Below are 12,525 nucleotides of genomic sequence, written 5' to 3'. Positions count from 1 at the left end.
AGTGATGTGGTTTCTATTGTAATTAGTTACTTAAAATTACAAGTTTGTTTTGTTTTTATTACTGCTTGGCATTTTCTTTCTCTATCATACAAATGATCAAATACACAAATGTAACAAATGTAAAAGAGTTTATGATCATTGGCTTCCCTGAACTGCCACCAGAATATTATGGCATGGTATCTTTCTTTCTCTTCCTTGTTTTTACTGCTATTCTGTTTGGGAATGTTTTTATTTTAGCTGTCATCATATGTGAGCACAATCTTCACAAACCAACATATGTGATCTTTTTTAACCTTGCCATGACTGACCTTCTCTTTGGCACTGTAACACTCCCAAAAATCATCGCCAGATACTGGTGGAATGACATGATGTGCTCGTTTGGAGCCTGCTTTGCACAAATGTATTTTGTTCACTCTCTGGGAGTTATTCAATCACTAATTTTGCTCATGATGGCTTTGGATCGCTTTGTTGCCATTCGGTTTCCATTTAGATATGTAGTTTTATTTACAAACAAAAACATTTCTATTTCTTGCGGCTTGTGCTGGGTACTGACATTTATACTAATGATGGGAATTGTACTACATGCCTTAACTTTGCCCTACTGTGACCGTAATACCATCAGGCAATGCTACTGTGATCATAATTCTATCACCAACCTTGGATGTGGGGATGATGTTGCATATGTAAAATGGGTTGCATTTGCAAATGCTATGGTCACACTCTTGGCTCCTTTAATATTTATAATTATTTCTTACTTCTCGATCATTATGGCTGTTCGGAAAATGTCTGTCCCTGAAAGGCATCACAAAGTTCTGTCCACTTGTGCTCCTCAGATCTTTATCACTTGTCTATATTTCGTGCCAAGATGTATTGTATATCTTACTGACAGTTTGGGAATCAAATTTAGCCTTAATGCTCGCATTATTATAACAATGATGTACAGCCTCATACCTCCGGCTATTAACCCTGTGATATACTGCTTGAAAACGATGGAAATTAAAACAGCTTTGACACAAAGATTCAGTAATAGAAAAATAAACCTTGCACCGCAAAGTGACAAAACGCAAAATGTTAAGTCTTTTGCCTAACCTGTGATAAGAAAACACACATAGATTTGTCAAGTTGAGTGATAGCTTTATTTTATGAAATTTGTATTTATTTCAGATTAAAACAAGGAGTTTGACAGCCAACACATTATACCCTGTGGGTTCAGTTTGACTAAAATAATTAAAAAAGAACTAGATAACTACAAAGATAAACCTGATTAAAATTTAAAGATAGTACATTAATGTGCTTAGATGTATTAGACAGATGCTTTGTGTTACTATAGCTCAAACTTTGTGATTTTAGTAATTCTCCCTGTTCTTTTAAAATATGTTTTCCTGGAAAACCATGTAAGTGGTGAATTTATTAAGGTCAAAAGAGCTTTTACCTGATGTATTTTGACTTATCTGTTTGCAAGATAGATTGGATATGACTGAACTAAGAATATCTGCTTCCATGTTCTGACTGTAAAGATTAAAAAATGGGCTTTGTCTTTGCGAGTTTGGAAGATTATTTTTGCTCTTAATAAAAAAATAAACATTTTATCTGTAGTAATGAGTCCTGTATCAGATTGCCACAAAGGGTTTATTGACCATAAAATCTTTTGAATCTTGGTTATGTGAAAAGCTGCTCCTTAATTTGACCACTAGATAGATCTAAACTGATAATGTACCTTTCAGAAAGTGCAGATTCATTTACATGTAACTAGATCCATTTGATAGACCTGCAGCCTGTGTAGTTATCCAATTAACCAATGAACCCTCTGAGTCACTGTTATAAATTGAAACAACATGAAAAGATTTGTAAATATTCTAACTGGTACATATAATTACAACAATACCATACAAAGTCCATTTCACATTATGAAACAAGACAATTTAACTTACATGTTTTTCTTATCTGATACCAGCGAAATATTGTCAAGTTTGGAGAAGAGCAACAAAAATATGAAATATGAGGCTGGACACATTACCTAAATTAAGAGCTGATTTGATGGAAATGAACATCTGTAAAGGGTGGAATTTTCAATTGGTGGCATTGGTTTCACTCACTTCTATCAATAGAGCCACATTTGGAGAGCCACATTTCATTACAATTACAACATCAGTACATCTCTAACAGCTAACAGAGATTGCATTTTTTTGACCATTCTGTTTTCTGTAAGATAGCTCAAGCACAGTCTAATTAACAGGAGAACACCTGGGAGCATTCGTTTTCAAGTCCTTCAACAGATTTTTAATTTAGGTCTGATCTTGACTGGGTTATTCTAACACATACTTTGATCTTAACAGTTCCATTGTAGCTCTGGTCTTATGTTTATGGTTGTTCTTCTGGAAGGTGAACATCTTCCTCAGTTTTTGCATCCTCTAAAAAGTTTCTTTCAGGATTGCCCTGTATTTAGCTCCATCCAGAATCCCTGCTGAAGAAAAACATCCCCACAGCATAATGCTTCCATGGTAATATTTCTCTGAGGGGATGATGTGTTTAGAGTGATGTGTAGTGTTAGTTATCCTCCAAACACAGGGGTTTCAGTGTAGATCAAAAAGTAAAATTTCCATCTCATCTGACCATAACACCTCCATCTCCATGTTTGCTGTGTCCCATACATCAATCAATCGTAATTCTTGTGGCAAACTGCAAAATGGTCTTCTTGTGGCCTTCTTAGATCAAAGACTCTATTCTTACCACTCTTCCACACAGGGCAGACGTATGGAGAACTTGCATTTGATCATTTTAGAGAATTAAAATGTTTCAGTTAAGTATCACATTTGCAGCTGATAATCAGTCTACAGTATACAAAAAAGCATTTTGAAAATTTATCCATAAGTCTTTTTTCATACTCTAACAAAAATAATAACATAAACACATTAGTTTCTTATGGATATTACATCATAATATGTTGAAAGTCAACAACAAATGCAGATATATGTTTCTCAAAATTTTTTTTTTTTTTTTTTTTTATCAGAAAAGTTCTTAAGATATCATCCTTATCACTCCATTGGATATCTGCCTAGCATTTCCATTGCATAGGAAGAATCAGCAGCATGAGAGCAATAACTCTTACATCTCCTGCACACCAGAATCATGTTGATGCATGTTGTTGTAGAGTGCATTTTAAACAAGGGGGTGGCTAGGCCAGGCACCCCATGCCGGACAGCAGCCAGGATGTCCTGGATGTCCAAGAACACATGCCCGACACCCATACACCAGCCGGAAGCTGCCCCACGAAAAAACCCACACTGAAGCCCACAAAAGGCAAAAAGCCCACAGAGGCTAAATCAAGTAGTTGAGACCTTTCCACCCTGAAAACAACTCTGGTCAGCCTGCTCACCCAAACCGTGGAGACCCCTCTGACCCCTCCTCCAAAAAAAAACGGAGTCGAGCTGTAGTGTTCCAGGGTTATTTTGTAGTGCTATGTTCTTTCAAATCATGAAGTTGCGCTTGAATTTCTGTATTAGAAGACTTGCAATGAGCTTTGGAGTCATCTTCTTGGGCAGGGGCAATGCACGCTTTTAGCTCTGGATCAGCTTCCTATTCCTTTCTGTATATTTTTTGTATTTTTCCCAATTCAGCATTATGCTGTCTCTCAACATCTCTCAAAGTCAAAGCCTAAAAGTAAAGGCCAGTAAACGCCACCACACCTCAGTGTAGTTTAACTCCTGACCCCATTTGGGTCATTTACAATTGACATTGACTAATATCATTTCACGGTAACACTTGATTAACCAGTGACTATCACTGATTGATGATGTAAAGTTTGACAGATTCCCCACATTTCAAAATAAATGAAGAAATGGTATGAGTGCAAGGACACAACATTTTAAAGAAATTTATAAATATTTTACTTTTCTTTCACACAGTGGCAACTATTTTGACAAAAGTTTCCATATAATATTTTTCCAAAAACCCCCCAAACATTGTTTTTGGGTTTCCCAAATTTTAGCAACCCGCTCAAAGCTACTGTTTCCAGCCAGCGTGTTCAAAAGAAGCCCAATTGAGTGAAAACCTGCCCAATCTGGCCACACCGTCTGATGGCAGCTTTGATTTCTTCTTCTTCATCTTCTTGGGTTTATTGGCAGATTGGCAAATCTATTTGGCTCATTACTGGTGGGGAGTGTGGGTCAGAATGGCAGTTTTGTTATGTATGTGTAAAAGAAAAAAATATCTTAGATCCCGCATTTGATGGGAGGCATAAGATAATCCAGGAGAGGAGGCAGCCCAAGAGACCCAACCTGATAGAAAAACAGTCACAATATACATTCTCACCCTCATGCCTAAACATACAAATACTCACACCCACACACCCAAAGACATGCAAGACTGGACGCCGTACACTTATTCATACTCCCCATACACTTTCTATACTCCCAGGTCTGGGTACCAATACCCGAGAGGGGCAACAAGTCCAAGAGGTGGGTCTGGGGGCCTGTCAGGCTGAAGAAGGAGTCCTACCGGTTCTTTTTGGCCTGTGGGACTCTGGAAGCAGCTGATGGGTACCGGCAGTCCAAGTGGTATTCATCTCGGGTGGTTGCTGAGGCAAAAACTTGGGCATGGGAGGAGTTTGGAGAGGCCGTGAAAAACGACTTCCGCATGGCTTTGAGGCAATTCTGGTCCAGCTTCCAGGAGGAGGGGGAGAGGTACACCACCAAACCTTTTTACAGTGGGGAGGGTGTGCTGCTGACCTCAACTCAGGACGTTGTGGGTCGGTGGGCAGAGTACTTCAAAGACCTCCTCAATCCCACTGGCACGTCTTCCACTGAGAAAGCGGAGCTTGGGGACCTTGGGGCGGGCTCTCCAATCTCTGGTGCTGAAGTCACGGTGGTAAGGCCCCCGGGGTGGATGAGATTCGCCCGCAGAACCTTAAGGCTCTGGACGTTGTGGGTTTGTGTTGGTTAACGCGATTCTGCAGCATCGGGTGGACATCGGAGGCAGTTCCACTGGATTGGCAGACCGGGGTCGTGGTCCCCCTATTCAAAGGGGGACCGTAGAGTGTGTTCCAACTATAGGGGAGTCACACTCTTAAGCCTCCCTGGTAAGGTCTATTTGGGGGTTCTGGAGAGGAGGGTCCATCGGATAGTTGAACCTCAGATTCAGGAAGAGCAGTATGGTTTTCATCCTGGCCGTGGAACACTGGATCAGCTCTATACGCTCAGCAGGGTCCTGGAGGGTTCATGGGAGTTCGCCCAACCAGTCTACATGTGCTTTGTGGACTTGGTAAAGGCGTTCGACCATGTCCCTCAGGTAATCTTGTGTCAGAGCTTGGTCCGGCAGTAAGTCGGGCTCTTTTCCAGTGAGGGTTGGACTCCCCCAGGTTGCCCTTTGTCACCGATTCAGTTCATAACTTTTATGGACAGACTATCTAGGGGCAGCCAAGGTGTTGAGGGGATCTGTTTTGGTGGCTGTAGGATTGCGTCTCTGCTTTTTGCGGATGATGTGGTCCTATTGGCTTCATCAGCTCATGATCTACAGTTCTCACTGGAGCAGTTTGCAGCCAAGTGTGAAGTGGCCGGGATGGGAATCAGTGCCTCCAAGTCTGAGGCCATGGTCTTGAGCTGGAAAATGGTAGAGCGCCGTCTCCGGGTCGGGGGGGGAGGTCCTGCCTCAAGTGCAGGAGTTCAAGTATCTTCGGATTGTTGGGACCCATCCATGGATTTCAACATTACACTCCAGTACAAACTTTTATGGAACTTTTAAAATAAATTGCATTAACCTACTTCTGGCACAGCCAAGCAAACTGTAACAACAGAGTTCCCATGATGCCACTGTCTGTATAAGAGCACCCCCTCTCCAACAAGCCGATCTCTACCACCCGGACTCTGCTGAGAGACTGGCCGGAGAGGCAGCGCGCTAGTGTCTCTTTGCTGGCAAAAAGATATAAACTCTTCAAACTGGATCCAAGGGTGTCATACAATCATCGATCATATGCACTAAGATAAGTACAAATGAATCACTCTGTGTATCTGGTAGATTCATTCATGAAAGGGAATTAAGGTACACGCCTGGCTTGACTTTCTCTCTGAGGCGTGCAGAAGCAAACGGTGTTCCAGAGAAGTCCCAGTAGAGAAGCTGTCTCTACAAGCCGACTGAAGCGGTTTTCCTTGCCTGAGAGAAGGACAACAGGGGCCGCATCACCATGGTTACAGTAACGTGCAGTTTGGCCGGCCGACAGAACAGCCGCCACTCCCCACAACTAAGGAGGTTAGCTGTAGCTAACCGTTTAAAGACTGTGGACGTTTCATCAAACTTCGCCACCCTGGACAACATTCCTCACCACAGTTTATGAGGTTAAGTGTTTGGGCAGAATAATATAGAAGTGATTTAGATTGAAATGATCTAAATGTTTTTCATTTTATGAAGTTTGGTTTTGTATGTGTTGAACTCAGTTATCTTGGTGCTAGCAGAATATCTGCAGCACACGTGTTCAGGTTGTGTTCTGTGTTTGTGGGTTTTTAAAGTTAAGACAAACTTTATTTAAAGGGTGATTTTAAACACAAAAGATCGGCTATAACGCGCCATGCATTTTAACCCTTTTATTGATGGTATTTTTAAAGGTGTGTGTTTGATTCTGGTGCTAAGCTTTCAGCCTCCTTTGTTAGCTTCAACTGCTAAAAGGTAAGGACACGTGCTTGCTGCCAAATAATATTTAACAGAAAGGTTGTTAGTTTTCAAGCTAGTAAATAATAGTCCCTAAACATTATTTTACTAAATCTGATAACTAAGTAAACACCATTAAACCCCATTTCTCCAGAAAGATTTGACTCTTTTCCAAGATATTCCCTTAACAATATTTCTTTAAATATTATTTTAATAAATAAAGGCAGCTAATGAAACCCCGTTGAGAATTAGTCATCCAGAAGGTTGGATTTATTTAGCAGATCATTCTTAAAAAATTATTTTATTAAAATAATATTTTATCTGATCTTGCATTGTGAATGGTTGTCTAAGTTAGTTCCAAGACTAACTTCACGTCACTTCCAGATTCTTCAAGATAATCCTTGGTTCTCAAACATAAATAACATTGCATGGTAATATTGCACCACTCTTTTGATCATGGTTTTCAATCACCTTTAATCAACTTGTTTATATTGTACATAGCCCATTAGTCTTCGTTAGTCTTTAATTCTGCTTGGTAGTTTAGTTGGATTGTTTTAGCATAGTAAAGAGTTTGTTGATTGAAATATGTTTGACTTTGAGTTGACTTATTTTTGTTAATAAATTCTTGTATTTTAAGAAATTGTGTGAATTCATTCCATGTGTGTGCAGAGTTTATGCTGTTGAATAATGTCAGAGCTTGTCTAACACTTTTCTATTTTGTCCTAATAGCATCGCCTTACTGGGCTGGTATTCACAGGACAGAGCAAAATATTATTTGATAAAATATTAAAATATTAATATTGAACATTACATAATATTTAAGGGGCTGCACGGTGGCACAGTTGGTAGCACTGTTGCCTTGCAGCAAGAAGGTCCTGGGTTCGATTCCCGACCAGGGGTCTTTCTGCATGGAGTTTGCATGTTCTCCCCGTGCATGCGTGGGTTCTCACCGGGTACTCCGGCTTCCTCCCACAGTCCAAAGACATGCCTGTTAGGTTAATTGGTCTCTCTAAATTGCCCTTAGGTGTATGAATGAGTGTGTGCATGGTTGTTTGTGTGCTGCCCTGCGATGGACTGGCGACTTGTCCAGGGTGTACCCTGCCTCTCGCCCATAGACTGCTGGAGATAGGCACCAGCTCCCCTGCGACCCACTATGGAATAAGCGGTAGAAAATGACTGACTGACTGACATAATATTTACAGAAACATAATCACAACAGGGTCTTGTTCACAAATGAGGGAAAAATGGGGTGGAAGATCGATAGACAGCAGTGATGTGGGTGCTATACTGGTCTGTCGTGGTGAAGAGAGAGCTGAGTCAAAAAGCGAAGCTCTCAATTTTCCTGGTCGATCTACATTCCTACCCTCATCTATGGTCATGAGCTTTGGGTCATGACTGAAACAACGAGATCACGGATACAAGCAACCGAAATGAGTTTCCTCCGCAGGGTGTCTGGGCTCTGCCTTAGACATAGTGTGAGAAGCTCAGTCATCCGGGTCCCCTCAAGGGTCACGCTTTCATTATATTTGTGTTCTTCTAGGAAAATATTTCAGTGAGTGAAATCTAATTGAATTCAGACATAATGACAGACTAAGGCAGGCGGATACATTTAGTCTGTTTTTGATTTGTCAGGAGGGACAGGTGAGACTGTCAGTACAGAGGTAAGAAGTATGCTCAAATCTTGTGTTTTGAATGTGTTTGTGCAGTGTGAACAGATGATGTCAATGGAGTCACACACACACAACAACACACACACAAATACATGACACATTTGAGTTACCCAAGTTTTAAATAAATGCCTTCATTTTAATTAAGTTTTGGTCTTCATTGTAACTAAAGTGCAAGGGGATAATGAGTGGTGGACCTCAGTATTTTTTAAAGTCTGGCTACGGCCCTGATTCCATAGGTGTATCAGCAATATCCTCAAACATCAGGGGCACATTCACATTTTTTTCCAACTGTTTAAACATATCAAAGGGATCTTTCTTAGAATTATCCTGTTGCAAAGTGGAGGAGGATGTTAGTTAAAATAATGAATTATTAGAAAGTGTTTGTGGGTCACTTGTATTGTTAAGTTCAGCGAAGTTTCAGTCAAATTATTTGTTTAATTATTGTTTTCCCAATGCAGTTCAGTTGCTAAACATTGTTGGTGCATGCTTTATGCACCAACAATGTCTAGCGACATTTTAGCTTTATGATCAACCACAATTGATTCTATTCTAAATGTTTTTGCTTTTTTTCCACGACATAAACTATGAGACGCTGAAATCTTCCCTGACCCTTTGGAAATATTCCTCTGAGTTTTCTTTTCATCATTCTCATTATCCGACATAATTAGAAAAGTATTTGCTGAAAAGCTTTAAATATAGTGGCAGAATCCACATGTGTCACACCTGAACAAGTTTCTGCTAAAGCAGCAAAGGTGAGGTGTACAAATGATTTACAGAGCAACTAGTTTTTGCTTGTAGGATATTTTAGACATATTTTGTAGTACTTCTTTTGTAATTGTAATATAATTTCTAAAAGTGAAGTGGTTTCTATTGTAACTAGTTACTTAAAATTACAAGTTTGTTTCATCCTTATTGCTGTTTACAATGTCTTTCTTTTTTTGTACAAATGTTTAAATACACAAATGTAACAAATGTAAAAGAGTTCATGATCATTGGCTTCCCTGAACTGCCACCAGAATACTATGGCATGGTATCTTTCTTTCTCTTCCTTGTTTTTACTGCTATTCTTTTTGGGAATGTTTTTATTTTAGCTGTCATCATATGTGAGCACAATCTTCACAAACCAACATACGTGATCTTTTTTAACCTTGCCATGACAGACCTTCTCTTTGGCACTGTAACACTCCCAAAAATCATCGCCAGATACTGGTGGAATGACATGATGTGCTCGTTTGGAGCCTGCTTTGCACAAATGTATTTTGTTCACTCTCTGGGAGTTATTCAATCTCTAATTTTGCTCTTGATGGCTTTGGATCGCTTTGTTGCCATTCGGTTTCCATTTAGATATGTAGTTTTATTTACAAACAAAAACATTTCTATTTCTTGTGGCTTGTGCTGGGTACTGACATTTATACTAATGATGGGAATTGTACTACATGCCTTAACTTTGCCCTACTGTGACCGTAATACCATCAGGCAATGCTACTGTGATCATAATTCTATCACCAACCTTGGATGTGGGGATGACGTTGCATATGTAAAATGGGTTGCATTTGCAAATGCTATGGTCACACTCTTGGCTCCTTTAATATTTATAATTATTTCTTACTTCTCGATCATTATGGCTGTTCGGAAAATGTCTGTCCCTGAAAGGCATCACAAAGTTCTGTCCACTTGTGCTCCTCAGATCTTTATCACTTGTCTATATTTCGTGCCAAGATGTATTGTATATCTTACTGACAATTTGGGAATCAAATTTAGCCTTAATGCTCGCATTATTATAACAATGATGTACAGCCTCATACCTCCGGCTATTAACCCTGTGATATACTGCTTGAAAACGATGGAAATTAAAACAGCTTTGACACAAAGATTCAGTAATAGAAAAATAAGCCTTGCACCTCAAAGTGACAAAATGAAAAATGTTAAGTCCTTTGCCTAACCTGTGATAAGAAAACACACATAGATTTGTCAAGTCGAGTGATAGCTTTATTTTATGAAATTTGTATTTATTTCAGATTAAAACAAGGAGTTTGACAGCCAACACATTATACCCTGTGGGACTAGATAACTACAACGATAAACTTACTTAAAATTTGAAGATAGTACATGAATGTGCCTAGATGTATATAAGACAGATCCTTTGTGTTACTGTAGCTCAAACTTTGTGATTTTAGTAATTCTCCATGTTCTTTTAAAATATGTTTTTCTGGAAAATCATGTAAGTGGTTAATTTATTAAGGTCAAAATAGCTTTATCCTGATGTATTTTGACTTATCTGTTTGCAAGATGGATTGGATTTGACTAAACTGAGAATTGTCAGGTTCTGAGGTTTAGAGTGACCAAAGCACAGACAAGAGCTCGGCAGCTGCATGTTTAAAGGAGTCTTCTTCTTTTATTCAAAGATAAGTTCAAAATGTTTTCCAAACGTAGCAAGAACATAGCAAAAATCACTGCGGGTACAAAAACACAAGTCGAAACTCCAAAAACGTACAGAGTTGACTTTAAGCACTACAGGTTCTCATGGCAAAAAACGTAGCATGATTTTCCAAAAACGAAGTATAAACAAAGCATAGTCATGGTAGGGAACGGGGTTGTGACGAACCAAGGAACCAGCGAAGAACAAACAAAAACAAAGAACTTATGAACAGAGGGAAGTGGAGTATAGACCAATGAGATACTGAGGCAGGTAATCTGATGAGAATGGAAATTGGGTGTGGACCAGGCTATAGACAACTGAGCGAATCTGGATAGTTGCTAAGGTGACCGAACTAGAATACAAAGGGAACATGAGGGAAGCTAGGCAATAACATAACCAAAGGAACCTGATTACAAATACAAAACTATAAATACTATAAATACCCTAAGACTCAGGGTAACAGAACTAAGCAAAACTATAGATGAAGATAATACACCCAAAGAGACATAAGAACCTAGAATAATCATTAACTAAAGTAAACTGAGAAACTAGAGGGAATAGAAGAAACACCAAAACCCAATAATTTACAAAGAACCCATAAAGAAACCCTGACCGTAAATAAACAAAACCTTAAACCACAGAAAGGGAACCAGGACGAGAAGGAACAGAGAATATAAACTAGTAAACAAAGAGCGCAGGTGAACAAATACCAAAACATAAATAAACACAGATATACTAAATGGGAAACTAAACTAGAAACTACAAGGAAGACAAAGGAGCTAGAATAACAACGAATATAATAATAGTCATAAGAAAACCATAACAAGTAATAGAAAACAAAGCACTAAAGGAACTTAGACATAACACAAACTAAATGAAAGGTCAAAAACACAAGACTACAATTAAGACCAAAGATGTCGCTTCACGACAAGAATATCTTTTTCCATGTTCTGACTGTAAAGATAAAAAATTGGGTTTTGTCTTGGCAAGTTTGGAAGATTATTTTGGCATTTAAATAAATAAATAAACATTTTTCCTGTTGTAATAAGTCCTGTATCAGATTGCCACAAAAAAATGCATTGGCCATAAAATCCTTATTTTGCATCTTAGTTATGTGAAAAGGTGCTCCTTAATTTGACCACTAGATGGAGCTAAACAGATAATGTACCTTTCAGAAAGTGCAGATTCATTTACATGTAACTAGATAAATGTGTTAGACCTGCAGCCTGTCCAGAATGAACCCCGCCTCTTCTCCAATAACTGCAGGAGTAAATCATTGGCCCCCTATTGGCCTGTGTGGATAAAGCAGATACAGAAAATAAATGGATGAATAGATGCATGCATTTTCAAAAGTTAAAATTTTTGGATAACAATTTGTTACAAAGCATTGTATTGTTCTCTGCACATGGAAATAAAATATGACATTATACTTGTCTTAGTGTGCTTTAATGATTCAATGAGACTGGTGTGGATTGTTCCACATCTTAAAATTTTACTTTAAAACAACTCTGTCAGGGGAAATTTGAATTTGTTAGTTACTAAATAAAAGTTGAATCACTGTTCTAAAATAAAACAAAACAAAAACATTCTTACTCGTTCTCTTCATCTTCCGCTTCACCCGGGACCGGGTCGCGGGGGCAGCAGACTCAGTAGAGAGTCCCAGACATCCCTCTCCCCAGACACCTCCACCAGCTCCTCCGGGGGGAGCCCAAGGCATTCCCAGGCCAGCCACGAGACATAGTCCCTCCAGTGTGCCCTTGACCGTCCCCTGGACCTCCCCCCGGTGGGACGTGCCTG

General features: G+C 39.2%; 2 protein-coding genes across 2 annotated transcripts; both read left to right on the top strand.

Annotated features, from left to right (window-relative positions):
• Positions 1-1,088, top strand: LOC124884689 (olfactory receptor 52B2-like). The gene has a single exon (XM_047392743.1). The coding sequence runs from the start codon at positions 93-95 to the stop codon at positions 1,086-1,088; it is 996 nt and encodes a 331-aa protein (XP_047248699.1). The 5' UTR covers positions 1-92.
• Positions 1,089-9,255: 8,167 nt separating this feature from the next.
• On the top strand, positions 9,256-10,251 carry LOC124884688 (olfactory receptor 52B2-like). Its single transcript, XM_047392742.1, has one exon. It carries the CDS (start codon positions 9,256-9,258, stop codon positions 10,249-10,251), a length of 996 nt encoding a protein of 331 aa, XP_047248698.1.
• Positions 10,252-12,525: the final 2,274 nt, after the last annotated feature.

Source organism: Girardinichthys multiradiatus, chromosome 18 (assembly GCF_021462225.1).
Source record: "Girardinichthys multiradiatus isolate DD_20200921_A chromosome 18, DD_fGirMul_XY1, whole genome shotgun sequence".
In the NCBI taxonomy this organism is placed as follows: domain Eukaryota; kingdom Metazoa; phylum Chordata; class Actinopteri; order Cyprinodontiformes; family Goodeidae; genus Girardinichthys; species Girardinichthys multiradiatus.
This window is presented reverse-complemented; position numbering and strand designations above follow the sequence as displayed.

Coding starts and splice junctions, on each gene's coding strand:
- LOC124884689 (XM_047392743.1), top strand. CDS start 93: ATGATCAAATACACAAATGTAACAAATGTAAAAGAGTTTATGATCATT.
- LOC124884688 (XM_047392742.1), top strand. CDS start 9,256: ATGTTTAAATACACAAATGTAACAAATGTAAAAGAGTTCATGATCATT.